At 31.3% G+C, this 17,914-nt stretch overlaps 3 protein-coding genes across 5 annotated transcripts; 1 reads left to right on the top strand and 2 right to left on the bottom strand.

Annotated features, from left to right (window-relative positions):
* Positions 1 to 405: 405 nt before the first annotated feature.
* Nop56 (Nop56 ribonucleoprotein) lies at positions 406 to 4,774 on the bottom strand. Its single transcript, XM_085203621.1, has 8 exons — positions 4,620 to 4,774; positions 4,067 to 4,271; positions 3,581 to 3,748; positions 2,331 to 2,529; positions 1,628 to 1,891; positions 1,349 to 1,503; positions 850 to 1,020; positions 406 to 654 (listed from the first exon to the last, which is right to left on the bottom strand). The coding sequence occupies exons 1-8, from the start codon at positions 4,620 to 4,622 to the stop codon at positions 440 to 442; spliced, it is 1,380 nt and encodes a 459-aa protein (XP_085059747.1). The 5' UTR covers positions 4,623 to 4,774; the 3' UTR covers positions 406 to 439.
* Positions 4,775 to 4,978: 204 nt separating this feature from the next.
* On the top strand, positions 4,979 to 9,332 carry LOC146528457 (uncharacterized). The gene is made up of 2 exons (XM_085203620.1): positions 4,979 to 6,519; positions 7,336 to 9,332. The coding sequence occupies exons 1-2, from the start codon at positions 5,326 to 5,328 to the stop codon at positions 8,611 to 8,613; spliced, it is 2,472 nt and encodes an 823-aa protein (XP_085059746.1). The 5' UTR covers positions 4,979 to 5,325; the 3' UTR covers positions 8,614 to 9,332.
* LOC146528456 (retinol dehydrogenase 14) lies at positions 9,132 to 16,650 on the bottom strand. 3 transcript variants are annotated; one of them, XM_085203622.1, is made up of 3 exons: positions 16,506 to 16,650; positions 10,644 to 10,937; positions 9,132 to 10,167 (listed from the first exon to the last, which is right to left on the bottom strand). In XM_085203622.1, the coding sequence occupies exons 2-3, from the start codon at positions 10,933 to 10,935 to the stop codon at positions 9,440 to 9,442; spliced, it is 1,020 nt and encodes a 339-aa protein (XP_085059748.1). In that variant the 5' UTR covers positions 10,936 to 10,937; positions 16,506 to 16,650; the 3' UTR covers positions 9,132 to 9,439. The 3 variants fall into 3 exon arrangements, with proteins under 3 accessions (XP_085059748.1, XP_085059749.1, XP_085059750.1); XM_085203623.1 differs by lacking the exon at positions 16,506 to 16,650 and adding an exon at positions 11,383 to 11,539; XM_085203624.1 differs by lacking the exon at positions 16,506 to 16,650 and adding an exon at positions 11,339 to 11,444.
* Between the last annotated feature and the right edge of the window lie 1,264 nt (positions 16,651 to 17,914).

The raw sequence follows: 17,914 nt of genomic DNA, 5'->3' as shown, positions 1-17,914 counted from the left end.
AAAATCTTTTCCTTTAAAAAAATTAAATTAGAATGCAGTAGTGTAGAAAGAGAGACCCTAATGCTAAGACACTCCGTTCTCCACTTTCCGCCGAATTTTAGAGGCATTGAGTATTGAGTGGCGGAACTCAAAGCCGCGATTTTCCTCGACACCAGCCAAGAAATGAAAATATAATTAAGTATTTTATTTCCTCGAGTGGGGATCGAAACCACACCCAGTTAAACCTTAAAAATATGAAATGCTAGTTTTGTTTGTTTTTCGAGACACATTTGGTGGTTTTTTAACTTCTGTAAGAAATTGAAGTTATTTGGTGACATGTACAAAGATGTCAATTACTGTTTAACTGCCATGATCATGTATTTAAAAAAAACCTAAAAAAACTTAACTCCAAATAATAAAACACCATTTTAATTCAAACATATAATTCATATTAAGAAATTCAATCTAAGTCCATAGCAACTTCCTTATTCTTCTTCTTCTTTTTCTTACTACTGTTAGTAAGACTGACATCACTTGGCTTATCTTTTTCCATTTCTTCTATAGCTTGTTTCATCACATCAATGTTCTTCATAGGAATGTCACCAGTTTCATAGAATTTAAGCCTGTCCTCGACTTGCTGACGGAGTTTTTCACCAAATATTGATGTTTGGACTTCTGTTTTTGAGACATGAGGGGTTATTTTACAGTAAATATGAATGCATAACAAAGTATAGCTTCAAATTCAACATATATAATTTTATAAGGTTAATGAGGACTAACCACACCAGGTTATATATTAAAAAAAATATTAAATATAAATTAATCATTTAGATTAAGTATCTTAAAGGAAAACAAAAAACAAAAACAAACCTGAGAAACAATCAATTCGGGATGCAATGGAGCATTTGTTTGCCAAATATCTACTGATCCTGCCTTTATTCTTGAGTCCAGCTCGACCAATGAATGTTGAGTGGTAAAGGAGACCATATTTGGGTGTCTTAGATCTAGTTTTTAGAGCTCTGAAAAGAGCTTTTTCAGCACCTATGAAAAGATAAAGAAGATAAATTAAAATTATTTTTGTAGTTACACAGTGTGTACCGCACATAACAGAGTAGGCGAGGGAACCTCGTTAAGAGAATTCCACAATCTCTTCCTCAATCTCACCGAAATCTTGAGACATGGCGTGTTGAGAATCGGAACTCAACGCCGCGCTTTCCTTTGCTACCAGGACAAGAAAACGAAAACATTGAATATTTCATTTTCCTAATTGGGAATAGGGTCTACAACCGTCACGGTTACAGTCACACCCTTATGCCCCTGCACCACCAGCCAGTGGCCAAAATCAAAAAACTATAAAACCAAATCTCACCTAAAATCTGTAAAGTAGAAGCAGGATACTTAGCAAGGCTGGTTAACGATCCAGCCTTTGATATGAGACGAGCTCCCACCTGGTCACCTACAAGCGTGGTCAAATTTGGTGCTACCGACGTCATTTTTGTATGGAGATATTCGGCTATTTGTTTTCTGTAAGTGACAAATCAGACATGTAACCTAAACCAAAAATGTTTCATGTAATTATTTTAGTTCTTTTATAATTTTTTAGATTATGCAGCGCAAAGCTTAAAAATACCTAAAATAAATTACCTACCTATAATTACTCAAAGCCACCACACGTCCAGCGAACATTTGTATATTAATCAAGTCAACAGGTGAAATATCCATGCCCATGGACATTTTAGATGCATCTATTATAGCTTGGGCTTTCTCTGAGTCACCGAGTATCTCTGTCAAAGGTTCCACTGACTCCTCGGTCAGAGATTTCCTATCTTTTATGTATTCAGCGCATTTTGCGTATAAGTTGTTGTCTGGCACAATGCTCACGAGCTCTGGGAAATGGTAGGAATACCATTCTCTAAAAAAAGAAAAATAAATGTGAGGTTAGTTTTTTTTGTTACAAATTTATATTATATTTTTTTTAGTTTTCAGTTTCAGTTATGTGTTTCATATACTTTTTTCTTATTATCAAACCTCAAATTGGAATAAAAAGAATTGTAAACAGTGTACATGAAAAATAAAGAAACAAAATACACTGAAGTCACAACTCAAATATATCTGGGAATCAAACCCACAACTTATTTGTATCTCGTAATTATTTAGCTATAGAGTGAATAGAACAAATTTTTGGTGGTATGGTGGTATGGTTCTTTAAATCTGGCGTTCTGAGCGTGTCAGTTGAGCACATATCACTTTGCCAATGTCAAGTTTCCATTTAAAAATTAATTTCCTCTAAAAGTAAAATTTTCTTTTTCAATTTTTTTTTTTAATAATTTACACAAATTAAAATTACTTACCTAATTCTCATAGAAAATGTATTAACATCCTTATCCAATTGATCCAACAGTGCTATTGACTGTATTATCATATTATCCACTCTGTGTACATTGAACTTGACTCGAGCCCGTGAATATGAATGGCCGAGCCCCAGTTGGGCTACACTACATGCTTTGAGTGTTAGACCTTTGATGAGAGCGTGGAAATGGTGTCTTATACCTGATGGGAGAAAGAAATAGGTTTAAATATCGAAAAAAAATAATTTCTAGTATATTTGGGCTGTTTACAAGGGCAATAAAACTTAGTGTTAAAACATTTTTTCTGTCTTAATTTATAGTGGCAGTATTTAATGTCACATTTTTGTTTTAAGAAAACAGAAAAATTAAATTAAATCATTTGCCCGAGTGGGAACTGATTCCACAACTGTTTCATATAGAGGTGGATGCAGTGGTATTACATATGTAGCAATAATTTTGTCCATGGCCATGATATGTCACAGGCTGGCATAACTTGTAATTGCTATACTCTGGCACAATTTTATTACCCCAAGCTATAGTAACTTGCAATAGATCAATTTGTGCATGAGTGGGGAAATACGAAAAAAATATAAGTGAGTGATTAATTACATATACTTTTTTTTTATGTTTCAGCTTCACGCTGTATCCCGCACACAGCAGGGTAGGCAGAGGGAACCTAGTGTTAAGACACTCCATTCTCCTCTTTCTGCCGAATTTTAAAGGCATTGCGTGTTGGTGGCAGAACTCAATGGCGCGCTTTGCCTCGTCACCAGAGCGTAGAAATGGAAATATAAACGTAAATAAATATTTCACTTACTCGAGTGGGGATCGAACCCACAACCGTCGCGTTACAGTCACACTTTGTGCTGCTGCGACACGACGACCTCACAACACATAAAATCATTAAATCTATATTAAATGCAGGCAATGCAGAAATATGAACAACAATAACATTTTTAATTTAAATTTTTTCTCAAGTGTTATTCACACAATAACAGCAGAACTTGAACCCAAAACTCTTGGAAATAGTCCAAACATTTACCATTTTCCAACATTGCTGGTAAGTCTCATTTATTGTTTTTTAATATTGAAAACAATAGTAATAAATATTAATTTACATTAATATTTTTAAAATTGAATGAAAATAATCATTGTATGATAATTTTGTACTGTACCAACACTAACCACAGGCTTCCTAATTAGTAGAATAAATTATTATAATAGAAGTATAAATAAGAAACAATAAAACTAACCCCTGAGGACCTCCGGGACAGCTCCAGTGTGAGAGCATGGTATCTCTAATGCTTCGCTGATAGCTGCACCGAGTTTGGGATCAGATACTCCAAGGGAACATTTGCTTCGTTTCTTGCGTTTTGGCAATGCTCCTTCAAGGAAGAGATTTAGATCTTCTGGTAGAATACCTATAAATAAAATATTGATATAATGTTTTCTTACTGTATGTAGTTATGTTCCATGACATTCTTAAGTAATACTGAATATAAATCTAGTGATTGTGTCCTTAAAACTTCACTAGAATGTAATGTTTATATTTAATATTTAAATTAAAAATGAAGTATAAACATTTTAGTTTGCTATAAAAGTGAAGTATTGGCCAGCCAATATTTTTAACACTAGGCTTTATATTACTTTGTTAAGTTAGAAGAAATTGCTTGTTACACTTGATTTTTTCAATATTGAACACTTTGTAAATTTCCCCTTTATAAAAAAATTTAAATTACCTTCAGATATAGCATTAATGTTCTCCAAAGCTAACACGGCAGATTTGAAAGGCTGGAACGCAATGAGTGTGACCACTGAATTGAATCTTTGCAAGTCTGTGACTGATTCCTCCACTTGAGGAAGAAATGCTGCGACCTCCTCGAACTCCGCCACGCGGAAAAGGGCGAAGCCCGCGCTGTGCTCGAAGAGCACGTATAGTTTACTCTAAAATGATAATCATTTTGAAGATATTGTTTTGATATATTTTGTTTTCCTTTAATTTCGAATTCAGTTTTCATAATGAACGCTTATGGATGGTTGAAAACGAATAGAGGTTTAAAAAAATTGTTAGCATTTTAAGTTACTTAAGTATATTTTAAAATAATAATGAGTAGTTTACTTCTGTGAAACAAAAAATAATATACACCTCAAGTTAAAATAAACTAAAATTATTGTTAAGACAGTGTGAAAATTATTTTCGAATCAGTCTATATTATATTTACATTAGATTCTTGAATTTATTTTTATTACAGTATGTATTATAAGTTATAATAATATATAAATAAACCTTACCATTGTAAAAGATGTTTATATTAAACTAACATAATTATTTTCATAAGCACGTGTGTTTTGAACACTACAGAAACACGCATACCAGCCGCGTCCCTTATTTAGTTTTAGGTTATAAATTTTTGACGTTCCATTTCAATTTGTATTTGCTTAAATTTATTTTATACGTTACTTTTAAACTAAAAATTATAAACGTTTTATTATTAGTTTCATTATAATTAAACTATTTATTTAGTTAAGAACACAATTAATGTTTATCTTATTCTTAAAAAAGATTATTCAAGAGGAATAAGAACTTATTGGTTATGAATTACGTTACTCGAAACGGGAAGAAAAGCCTTATTGTCATATCTAATATTTAATATTTTTATTTTTTTATACAATTACTGGATTATGCATTAATTAGATGAAATATATAATATGATATACATAACAAAATAATTCAACACTTAAAACAGTTCTCATAGATATATGTATTATCTATATTTAAAACGGCAAAATCTGTCAAATTTTGAATTCAATTGTGATTAATTATAAATCATAAATGCTTAATGTCTACGTTCGTATTGAGTCAATATTATTGACTTCTAATGTTGTGCATATTTATTTTTCTAGTGAACATTTCATTTAACTAAGGATATCGTGTAAACTAGTGTTAAAATAATCGAGTGCAAAGCTTCATTTGAGATGTATTAGTTTAATTATAACGATGGCAACGATAGTGCAGCAAAGAGATCTCGTAGTTACATTGAAGAAAGAAACAATTCTGAACATTAGATTAATAAGCAAGCTTCAACCATTATCTACCGAATTACGTTCAATATTAAAGGAGAATGCCTTAGACAAGCCTACGCAGAATTTATTTAATAAATTAACGTATTATTTAGTGTCTATAATAGATACACAAATGCACGCAGCATTAACATGGCCTTTGTACGACACAGCGGCGGAAAGGACCTACAGAAACGAGCTGTATAATTTTATTAGTGAATACAGCGCCTCAGGGCACCTATCTCCCGTAATGTGTTCATATTTAGTAAACCCTGGCTGTTTTAAAGTGACAGTGTTGATATTTCAACTCTCACAGTTGGCGGTAAATCGTTTACTCTCATCACTAATGGTGAAAGACAGTAAAAAGATTTTGTATAACACAATGACAGAAAGATACAAGTCTCAGGAAAAAGATGATTTCGTCAAATGCATTGATAAGGAGACAGAGGTGATGCTTAGTAAACTTTCAAATTATTTACACAAAAGAAAAGTTATGGAAGATATTGCTATGTTGTTTAGAAAGAAAATTATTGATATGGAAACGTTATTATCTACTACTAATGCACAAGGCTTTATAGATATGTTGGTTGATAATTATATTAGAAAATATGAAGTTGAGGACAATTTTAAAAATGAACTTCTTAAGATTAAAAATGTTAATGAACAACCACTTTTCTTTAACAATTGGTTACAAGAAACAGATAAAAAGTTAGATAATTTGGAAGACAATTGGAATACAAAAATTAAACTATTATTAGAAAAATCTTCAAATATTGTAGATTTAACAGAAATAATAGTTAATCAAAATACAGGCCAGGTTGAAAAAAAATCTTACACAGTTGAATATGATCCAAAATGTGATCAAATATCTACAACAGATTTACAAGATCAAGTAAACAGTGAACAAAAATATATTCTTTGTAATCTAGAAAAAAATGGAAGACTTAATTTTCCTAATTTAATAAGAGCATTTCTTATATCTGTGTGTTATATTTTAAAAAATAATGAAATTAATAATGATATTTATAAGTTTAATGAGTATTTGATTGGCACTAAAAGAAATTATGCCGATGCTGTTTCTGCATTAAAAACATTATTAGAGAGGGTTTTAAATGCTGAATCTAAATTGCAGGTAACTATAGTATTTATATAAATAATCGTTTTTAAAGCCCATATTTATAAACCACTGTCAAATTTGAGATGTTGTTTTAATTCATAAATATTTAATGTATGCCAAAATTGATCTCAGACTTGAGAGCAATTTATAAACATGGGCCTAATATATAATTTAAATAAACACGATAGTTTTGGATAATGAATCTACTACTATCATGTTAAAAAACCTCAATTAGGGATTGCTTTGAAATTATATCTCTCTTGTCTCTTCTCTCTGTGTACATTGCTATATTTAATACATAGTATAAAGATTTATATTTCGATATAATAAAAGCTTGCTTTTAATTGAATTCAAAATTTTAATTCTCAATGGCTAATAAATAAATCAACTTCAGCAGGGTAGTCAGAGGGAACTTACTGTTGAGACAGACCCATTCCTATTTTTCCGTTGTCATTGTTCTGTTGAGTGATGGAAATCAACGTTGTGCTTTGCCCTGACACCATAGTAAAGAAATGTATATGTAAATTTAATTAAATATTTAATATTTTGAGTGAGGATTGAACCCACAACCAGTTGTGTTTACACTCATAAACTTTAGCCCTTGCACCAGATTAGTGCAGCCTATTGGTTAGCTTTAACATGTTAGTGTTAAGACACTCTATTCTGAATGCACCACCTGATTTGACATGACATTATGTGTTCAGTGCACAATGCCGTGCTTTGTTTTGCTACCAGAGTGCGGAAATTAATTTGACTCATTCCCACAAGTGTTAAGCTAATACTTTTAAATATTAATTTATATCAGTAATTGCTATATATTTTGTTTTACAGTCCGCACCAGTGATATACAACCAGTCCATATCATTCAAACATCTAATAGATCTTCCACCATTACCAGATTTATCTGAGTTAAAGACAAATAAAGATCAGTACCAAGTATTTTATGATATATTTACTCCTTTAAACTTATCTAGACATCAATTCAATTTACGAAGAAGAACCAGTGGTACATTTGTTAAGCCGCAACCAAAGTCCCTTATAACTTCAGTTCCTTTCAATCAAGCTCATAAGGATGATTTCTTGAAGAGTCTAATATCTTGCAGAAGAAGTGCTTACGACACTAATATGTTAAATAATAATAATATATCTGTTATATCTGATATTAAAAGTAATGAAACTATAGCTGAATGTTCTGGATTCACTAAACAACAAATATTTAGGTTATTATCTACCAAAAAATCGAGTAGTTCCAAAAAGTTTAAATATAAACAGGATCGGCCAGATATTAAGATTAAAAAGGGGGGTCTCTTTAATGAATCAATATCATCAAATGGAAGTAACATATTGTTCCGTAGTTACTCATCGCCTAACTTATTTGAACATAAGGAGAAACAATCACTTGGTAATATTAGAGGAAGGAAATTATCTATTATGAGAGAGGATAGCCCCCAATTAGAAGTTTCTGGAATAACGTGCTTAGATTCTGATAGCAATTGCAATACACCACATGGTCTAGGCAATGCAGAAAGTTCTAGAAAGCTAGATACTTCTAATTTTCCTTTAACAGTTGATAATGCAGCTGTTATTAAAATTAATGAAGTTCTTGATACATTCAAAGTTGACTTCATCAATGAAATGGATATAGTATCACCGATACTAGAAGTTTCCAGAGAGAGTACAGAATTACCGGTACTAGAAGTTTCTAGAAAGAGTACAGAATTACCGGTACTAGAAGTTTCCAGAAAGAGCACAGAATTTTCTAAAACGGAAACTCCGAAAAACAACTCGACGTTAATTAAAAAAACGAGTTCTTTAGAAAAAATTATTAATCGTTTCAAGAAAGTCCGAGATAGTATTATGCCACAGAAAAACGATGAAATACAAACTATTTTAGAAGAAAAAGAGAACCATTTTGTTAATGCTAACAGAATATTACTGCCAGATCTTTTAAGTCCCAGCTGTTCTGCCACTAAAACTTATACTAATATAAATGATTTGGATCATATGTGTTTTGATACAGATAAAGTGGAAAAAGGGCCGAGAGAAAGCCTTGGGGCCGTTTTGGGCGTTGATCAAACGTTTTTAGACCAATTTAATTTGATAGACTGATATTTAAGTATAGTTTTTTTATATTATGAAAATATCTACAAATAAATATTAGTGTTAGTTAGCTTGAGTTACAGGCTTTGATTCTTGTCGCGAGGAAATTAATACAAATTATTTAAATAAAGCAATAATTTGTAAAATATTTTAAAATAATCTCGACAAAAGAAAAATCTTTTACTTTGAAATATTATTGTTTAACTTTTGCTATAAATTTAATGATTTGGAGTAATGGAAATTCTTTATATCACATTAGCCCAGTGAACTAGCGTGTTTTGACTTATATATCTCTGAGTGCGGGTTCGAATCCTGCTACATTCATTATTTCATTAGGAAAATTATAATATGATAAACATGAGTATGGCATTCATGTTATATCTATTGCTATTACAAGTTTATTTAAAATTATCATCTCTATCTTATTTACACTAGTATTAAACTAACATTTTCATTTTGTCAATTACTTCATATCTAACTTTAAAAAGAAAGTTCTTCATTATTTTTTTTTTACCTAGCTATTTTGATTGAGATTTTTTAATTATCTTGTTCCATTTTTCAAATGAATAATTATATTCAATGAAAGCTTTAAACAATAATGGAGAGAAAATATACCAATAATGGAGAAAAGCGATAGTTTTAAATCAATTTATGGTTCCAAATATATTTATGTGGAAGGCCTTGTGTAAATATTTACATACTTATGTCAATAAAGATAATATTTTAGAGTACATTGTTTTTATTTAAAAAATACATTAATTTTAAAATAAGTGATTAAAAGAACAGATGAAAGATAATAAATTAACAGTATAACAATAGTACCAATATTACAAAATTAGATTTTTGTGTCATTTTCCTCCAACTTGACCAACTTTTCGGATATTTCCCACAATTTCCTAGCTCTGCTCAAGTCGCTGGCTGAACTTGATAATGAGCTTTCCTGGCAATCCGAAAAGTATTTTCCGTTTACTTTAGATAAATTTTCGTCTACTGCCAACATGACGGAGGTCTGGCAACCCTGAACTGGTGTCTTGAAGAAGCAAGCGTTAATAAAAGCCAATCCCCAGCTTAAAGGTGCTGGTACATTCCTCCAGATACCAGTATCAATTAGCCCTGGATGAAGGCAGTTAGCTGTCACACCACTGCCTTCCAAACGCCTCGCTAGTTCCTTAGTAAATAGAATATTAGCTTCCTTCGATACGTAGTACAAATATCCAGGCATTGTATTAACTGGGTTAGGATTGTCCAAATTGACTGATCCCAAACGATACAATGAAGAGGCCACGATAACTATACGTGACGGCGAACTTTTCTTAAGTAAATCTATCAAAAGATGGGTCAGAAGGAATGGGCCATAATGATTTGTAGCCATAGTAAGTTCCAAGCCGTCTTCCGAAATGTTCTTTCTGAAGGTTTCAGCGTAACCAGCATTATGGATTAACACGTCAAGTTTCTTTTCAGTCTTTATTATGTCTTCGGCGAAGGTCCGGATTGATGAGAAGGAGCTTAAGTCCAACTTCTTCACTAGTACGTTCTCGTTCTTTGTGGACTGCATAATTTCATCTGGAAAATATTTTTAAATCCATTTAAGTAAATAAGTACCTAATTTATTTTTAGTTAGTAAATAACAATTTACTCGTATCATTTTTAGTTGTGATTTTAAATTATATAATAATTGATATAAGTATGGTCAGAAACAAATCAGATCAGCATTTTTTATTAAATTAAATTAATATATTACATTTAAATAATTTTTAAAGTAAATGCTACCGTTTATTTAAACTTATCGGGGAAAATATTTGGTAATCCAAAGTGATTGTTACTAATCTATTTCACCATTCAAAGGTATAATCATATACATTCATTTCAATCATATTTTAAGACTCGCACATCCCACATATAGAAGTTCAAGCAAAGGAAACCTAGTGTTAAGACACTCCGTTCCCCATTTTCCGACACTTTTCTAACATTGCATGTTGAATGGTAGAACTCAACTCAACGCTGCGCATTTAAAATTATATGACATTTAAGCTAGATACCTTGCACTTTCTCAGCTTTCTCCATACTCCTACACGCCATGATAACCCTAGCGCCTCTCTTGGCCAGTTCCTTCGCAGTCTCCTTTCCGATTCCACTAGTACATCCAGTCACAATCACGGTCTTCCCATCCATCCTGGTCTTCTCTCTAAACCTGCCACAGGTGAACTTGGCGTATAAACGTACCGCGAAGAAAAGACCGATCAGTCCCAAAACAGCGAGAAGACCGAGGGCGAAGACCGCTGGTAATATCCAGAAGAGATAGTTGGCTTTCCACGCCTCTGCTACTATCATGGCTGTAAGAAAATAATAAAGTTATATTCATGATATGATTTATTTTCTTTTCCCCGTCCTGGTACCTGGTTGACTAAAAAAACGATTATTTTGGCTTATAAGAGTCCAATAATATGGTTGATATTTTAACACAAAGATCTTTACGCAATTTTTGAAATTAGGTTAAATTATTGTCTATTGTATATAAAATGGTTCAAAGAAAATTAGGTAACTTGATTAACTTTAATGTCCTAATGACATACTTAGTAAACTATGTTTAAACTGTTTAAATTAGAAATATTTTATTAATATATCTTTGTTTACAAATAAAAGTTAAGATTGGTTAACAAACCATTTCCCCAAGACGGGAGCCATAGGTATCTATTAAAATATAAAATACTTCTTAACTAATTTAATTACTTACAGTTTTTATTTACTTTGTTAAGTTAATATAATCAATTTACTTACAGTTTTTATTTATTTTATTACTTTTATATAATCAATTTACGAAACGTACGTTCACTGCTTTAAAGCACCAGTCGGAATGTGATTTAGATAAAACGCTTTGAAACCTAATTTGTATGCGTCATACATACATACTACACAGCTTGTAGTAACTATAACTTATAAGTCGGGTAGTAATATAAAATATAAGAACTATTAATGAAAACTATTTACTAATTATTAATAATTAATTAATTTATATTAAACGATAATTAATTTTTTTTTAGTTGAGTTGAGTTTTGAGTTGAGCCAGTTGTGGTGCAGGCTCACTAAGCGCGACTGGTTGTGGGTAAATGTGTATTTGCATATAGACAGACCCTAAGTAAAGTGAAAAATTGAAATACCTGCCTTTTATTTCTATTTTGAACTACTAACAAGGGTAGTTTTCCATTACATACTCGTTTAAAAACACATAAATAATGTTTTTTTTTGGATTTTTTGAAAAAAATATATAGTTAAAACTAACATTTCTTAGTTTAAAAGAGCGATAAAAACATTGTCAGTTTTCGATATACTCAATTGATGTTAAAAATGTCTCGCTGGGTTCCTTGAGCTGCATCTTCTTAGGTCTGAGGCATTCTCTTTAGTGAACTGAACTAGTTGTAAATCATTTGATGTTCAAAAAATTTATTAAATAATTACCCCGCTGTGTGCGGGATACAGCGTAAAGATAATAATAAAAATGATAATAAAAAGAGCAAAGTAACATATCTCTTTACTGTACACAAGACAAGGATTAAAAAATAATAATTTCCTTAAAATAATATGACATATCTAACCATCAAATATTTTTTAATAACTGTTAATTGTAACAACTGTTAAGTCAGCAATAATGCACACCTAAATATAATTACATTACAAAAACAATCAAATAATTATAATTAATATAATTAGTTAAATTAATTAATATAATATTAAAAAACTAATTAAAGACACAATCTCTTTAATTATAATCAACATCTACAGACTTTCTAGGTACATCTTGTTAATTTTGCTTCCATCACGCTCGGTAGTTCCAACTTCCACATTCATGTTGCCATACTAACAATTATATGAATTTACAACCGTTGATAATTACATATTATATATTATTTTTATGCAGATTTCCTTTTGGATGGCACTGATAAGGGCTTTCTTTGTAGGTAGGTGAAAGACGTTTTGGTGGACGAAAGCGAGCGAGCTTACTTGTATTAGACGTTGAAATATTGCAGACTAGCGGACGCGCGCAGCTTCGCTTGCGTATTTAAGGGTGAATTCTAATAACATATGAAACATGTGTTCAATGAAATATTTTTAAGAGTCTAAATTTCAAATTTTATAAAAATCGGTGGCGATTTAAAGATTTTTCCTTACAAACTTTCAACCCCTTATTTGCACCCTTAGGGGGTGAATTCTAGAAAACCATGAAACATATGTTCAATTAAATATTTTTAAGAGTCTAAATATCACATTTTATAAAAATGGGTGGCGATTTAAGAATTTTCCCGTACAAACTTTCAACCCCTTATTTGCACCCTTAGGGGGAGAATTCTAGCAAACGATGAAACACGTGTTCAATTAAATACTTTTAAAAATCTATATTTCAAATTTTATAAAAATCGGTGCCGATTTAACTTTTTTTCCATACAAACTTTGAACCCCTATTTCACCCCTTTAAGGTTAAAATTTTTCAAAATCCCTTTTAGTGGATGTCCAGATTACGAAAGTAAACTTTTGTCCAAATTTAACGTTCCTACCATCAACGGTTACGGCTGTGCGTGCGTCTTACCTCAGTCAGTGAGGACAAGTCCTTTTATATATATAGATTTTTCTGTACCTACATTACCTATATTGTTACCGATTTCAATAAAAGGAGGTTTTTAGTTTATGTAGGTACACTTGGATAATATTTGGCTTGGAAAACGTGTGTGTTAAATTTCGTACCTTATGTTTATATGTTTGTCTACAATTTTACGGAAAACTAAAAGCCCAGATAATTCTTTTTGAAATATTAAGTTCATGAGTACTACGTTTCAAATAGACAGACAGACAATATATTTGACGTGAACGGTTTTATAATATGTTTCTATTGAATTTTATTTATAATGTTAGTATTTAAGTGAATGCTCGTCACGTAGTTCTGCTCATTAGGTAGTTGCTAAGGTTTCAGAGTTACGTATAAGTTTTAAATAATAGGAGTCTACATAATATTTTACTATTTAAATATAGTTAAATGGTAATTCGAATATTTCTTACTAGTAGTATATATTAGTTTATAAATATTATTTTGTTAGTTGTTTTTCTTGTCGAAATAGAACGTTAGATATTGACCTAACAGAGGGAGAATTAAATAATTTAGGTATAATTATTCCCCGAGCGTGTGTATAGGAATGAAGGTGGCCGGGTGATCTGTGCCCACCCCAGAATAGTCTTGTGCCCTTAGTTCAGAAATTTTAGTATCAAATACTTGCCCAGAAAAAGACTTGCCCCCACAAAATATCTCTAGATACGCCTATGCCCCCGAGTGTCGATTGAATCAACAACCATCTTACACAGTTAGATACCACTGTGCCGTACAGCATTATATTACTATTAGTAAACTATTTCTAATTTTATATGAGAACACACATAAAATACTAAAATTTATTACCTACGGAATTTGAGGTCGTAAAATATATGTGAATACTTTAATAAGAATAAAAGAAAGTGTGCTGCTAATGAATCGAAAGTGAGCTTGAATGGCGGCGATACCGCATTGTATGACACCATACAAAATACACCGTTACATAATCGTTCGTAGAGCATATTAGTTTCTACTTTTTTTTTATTATAGTATTAATATTTTTATGGAATAGATACTAGTAAAATGAGAAACATTTTTTTAATTATTAATTGAATTAAATGCTGAATGTAGCAGTCTGCATTATAAAATGGGTGAAAAGTGGAATGATGAATTAACACTGTAAGTGTAAGTAAGTACTATATAAGTTTGTGCCCTCTTAATATGAGGGATGTGTAAAGAAAAAAAGTTATTCAAGTGCGGACAAGAGTCACCAACGGAAAATATCTTATAAAAATTGAAAACTACCGACCTTACAACCTTCCTTATAACAAAATATAAATTTATATTTTATAAATTTTTTTTATAAGAAAAATATTTATTATTATTTTTTTTTTAAATATTCTCATCGAAATCTTGTCATAAAATACATTTATTGCCCCAAATTATTGAAAGTGTAAGTAATACGTAGGAGCAGTTCCTAACAAACTGGTTTAACAGCAACTTGACATCAACCGACCGAAAAACTTTCTTTACGGATAATTATTCAAAATGGACAACGCAATATTTAAGATCATCGCTCGCTACAAAAATTGTAAAATGCTATAAAAATATTTAAATATTAGAACATAAGCGCGGTTCGATGTATACATTTGTTTTAGTTATTTTTCTGTCTGTGCGTAGCACTTTAAATAAATAAAACCAGCTTCACAGCAGGGTAGGCAGAGGGAACCTAGAGTTAAGAAGCTCCGTTCCCCACTTTCTGCCTAATTTTGGAGGCCTTACGTGTTGAGTGGCAGAACTCAACGCCCTCCTCCTTGACGGAAATAACAACGTAAATAAATTTCACTTCCTAGAGTGGAGATCGAACCCACATCCGTCGAGTTACAATCACACCCTTGTGCCGCTACGCCTCGACGGCCTAATTTTAAATAAAAATATAGCATGCTTTTTTAGGTTCACCTTATTTTTTACGTTTCCAAGTTTTTTATAGATTGTTTGTTTCCAAGTTATGAATTTTAACAGTCTCACAATGCATGCAAATTAAAGACTTCTGCATTATTTGCATTTAGTTATTTTTATATAAATTATACCATATTATATTAATTACAACTCAAAATACGATAGCGTTGGTTAACTTAATAATAATAGGTAGATACGGGGAAGTACCGTTATTTTGTATTTTAATTTAATAGTTATATACTTCATTTAAATATCACGATCGCAATCTAAATGTTTCTATAAAACCACAAATAGTCATTAGTATTATTTCGCGAGATGAACCGTAAGTAACATTTATTATAATAGCTTTATATCGCATTTGAAACGGGTCTGGCTGTGGAATTTTTTTTTCAGCTTCTCGTTTTATCCTATATGGCAGGGTAGACAGAGAAAGCATAGAAGAGATAGAGATACACACTCCAATCTCCACTTTTCCAATAATTTTGAGTTGCGTGTTGAGTGGCCAACTTTAACGACGTACTTTATCTTATGAAAACAACATTGTGAATTGTTTTTTCATTTCAGCTTCATGCTGTATCTCGCACACAGCAGGGTAGGCAGACGGAAACTAGTGTTTAGACTTAGTGTTTAGTGTTTAGAGGCACTGTGTATTGAGTGGTGGAATTCAACGTGCTTCGCCTCGACACCAGAGCGAAGAAATGAAAATATTAAATATTTACTTTTCTTAAGTGTGGATTGAACCTAGAGCCAGTCGCATTTATTGTCACACTCTTTTGCCCCTGCGCAACGACTGACCTTAATGAATTGTCGTTATTGAACCCAATCCATCTCCAGTCCAATCCCATCTAAGCCGTTGCTTGGATTGTAATTTGACGTTAGGTGATGGTTTCTATTTTAACATTTTTTTAAATTATATATTTTAACTTAATATTAAACTTAAACTTAAACTTAATTATTTTATAGTTTTTAATAGATGAGTATTCGAAAACCGATATACATTTTCTACCTTTTGAAAAAATAAGTAGGAAATAAATGTTATACAAAAAATATTTTTAGTTACAATTCAATAATTCGAGACGTTATGATTATTTCGAAAGTCGTGGCTTCCGTTCGATATGTTACATATGAATTTATTATAAAAATTTATTGTTAACGTGTATATGTTAACGAAATAGAATAGGAATGACGTAAAGCTCTTAAAACGTTAAACAGTATATATCCTGTACAAATATTTAAATTACAAACAAAATAAATATTTGTATTTCAAATATCTTTAATAAATAAAAGAAAAATAGTGATTAGAGACAAAGAAGAGAAGTCTCTTCTTTCTTTTATCCTAATAAAAGTGAATAAATAATTAACTTACCTGCTTCAAATGTTTTTAATTTCCAATAAAAAAACTTTCTTAGAACACAAGTGACCAGCTTTGAATCCGAATACTGACTGACTTTTAACTTCACAAATACGAAATCTGAGGCTCTATAAGATGAATTACACTTGGATATTTAAAAATAATACTTATTTCTTTCATATTAAATACTATTTTCTTATATCAAATGTTAATCCTGTGTGGATGTAAAGACATGAATACTGACATTGTGTTCTACGTCTTAACTCTTTAAGTAAATGATTTTATGAATATTATATACATAAAATATAGAAAATGTATGTATTTTTATATATTTTTAAACGTATTATTTTTTATAGGCATTTATTTTTTACAGAATAAGTTTACCTTTCAATTAAAGTGTTTGACAGTAAATATGGTATTTACGGTTCTGGTTTCAATTCCCAATTACAATCAAAGTAATTTTTATATAAGTACCAAATATTTTTATTTAAGGCTGTCGTGGCGCAGCACGACGTGAGCTGAAGGGTGTGACTGTAACCGCAACGGTTGTGGGATAGATTCCTATTTGAAGCAATTAATTATTATCATTTATTAGCTCTGGTAATGACTGACATCATCAAATATTTTGTTTCGTTACAGAAATGTTAAGTTAGTTCCCTTTTTTATTCAATTAATCAGCTTTACGCTGTACCCCGCACACAGCAGAGTAACCAGAGGAAATCTAGACATTCCATTTTCTATTTGCCGCCAAGTTCTGGCATTGCGTGTTGAGTGTAGGAACTCAACCCTAGGCTTACCCTCGACATCAGAATGAAAATATCAATTTAAATAAATATTTTATTTCCTCAAGTGGGGATCGAACCGACAACCAATCGTGTAAACACGACTCATGTCACACGACGAATCACACACATGTGCCACTGCGCTACCACTGACTTCTCTCAATTTAGTGTGAAGTGAATTATCAGGTAGTCGTATGAAAATTAATAAATTAATATACTAACTATTATTATTATTATAAAAAGCAATGACTGACTAAATGTGTTTGTAGAAATTAAAGCGTTAAACACATTACTTGTTTTCTCTTTGGTGTAACAAGTGTCATTATCTCGTTGCAAGTATTGTTACTTAAAGCTATGGGGAAAGGTAGCGTCGGCGAGAAAAATATTAATTAATAAATAACATATAGGAGTCAGTTGAAAAGAGTTTTTTTATATATTATTTGCCAGGTTGAGTGCCTCGTCGTAATATTCTTATTACTTAAGCTTAGAAAGTTAGAGGCTTTAGAAATATCTTCACGCTTTATTAATTGAATATTGTACTTTGTGTTGCCAGACAGGAGAAAATAAAATAATTCTGCTACAAATTGCGATCAAATCCACAACCACCGCACTTACATTCATACACTACCTTACTGCGTTCCA

This window comes from Heliconius melpomene, chromosome 19, assembly GCF_056956725.1.
Source record: "Heliconius melpomene rosina isolate 202511_hmr_F chromosome 19, ASM5695672v1, whole genome shotgun sequence".
Taxonomy (NCBI): Eukaryota; Metazoa; Arthropoda; class Insecta; order Lepidoptera; family Nymphalidae; genus Heliconius; species Heliconius melpomene.
The sequence above is the reverse complement of the archived record's forward strand: the minus strand, read 5'-3'. Positions and strand labels throughout refer to the sequence as shown.

What these genes read in the sequence shown, in the direction of transcription:
- LOC146528457 (XM_085203620.1), top strand. Translation starts at nt 5,326, where the DNA reads ATGGCAACGATAGTGCAGCAAAGAGATCTCGTAGTTACATTGAAGAAA. An exon ending in ATGCTGAATCTAAATTGCAG is followed by an intron (nt 6,520 to 7,335) that starts GTAACTATAGTA and finishes TTTGTTTTACAG; the next exon opens with TCCGCACCAGTGATATACAA.
- LOC146528456 (XM_085203622.1), bottom strand. Translation starts at nt 10,935, where the DNA reads ATGATAGTAGCAGAGGCGTGGAAAGCCAACTATCTCTTCTGGATATTA. An exon ending in GAAAGCTGAGAAAGTGCAAG is followed by an intron (nt 10,168 to 10,643) that starts GTATCTAGCTTA and finishes AATATTTTCCAG; the next exon opens with ATGAAATTATGCAGTCCACA.
- Nop56 (XM_085203621.1), bottom strand. An exon ending in TGTCCCGGAGGTCCTCAGGG is followed by an intron (nt 2,530 to 3,580) that starts GTTAGTTTTATT and finishes TTCTCCCATCAG; the next exon opens with GTATAAGACACCATTTCCAC. An exon ending in TTCTACTTTACAGATTTTAG is followed by an intron (nt 1,021 to 1,348) that starts GTGAGATTTGGT and finishes ATCTTTTCATAG; the next exon opens with GTGCTGAAAAAGCTCTTTTC.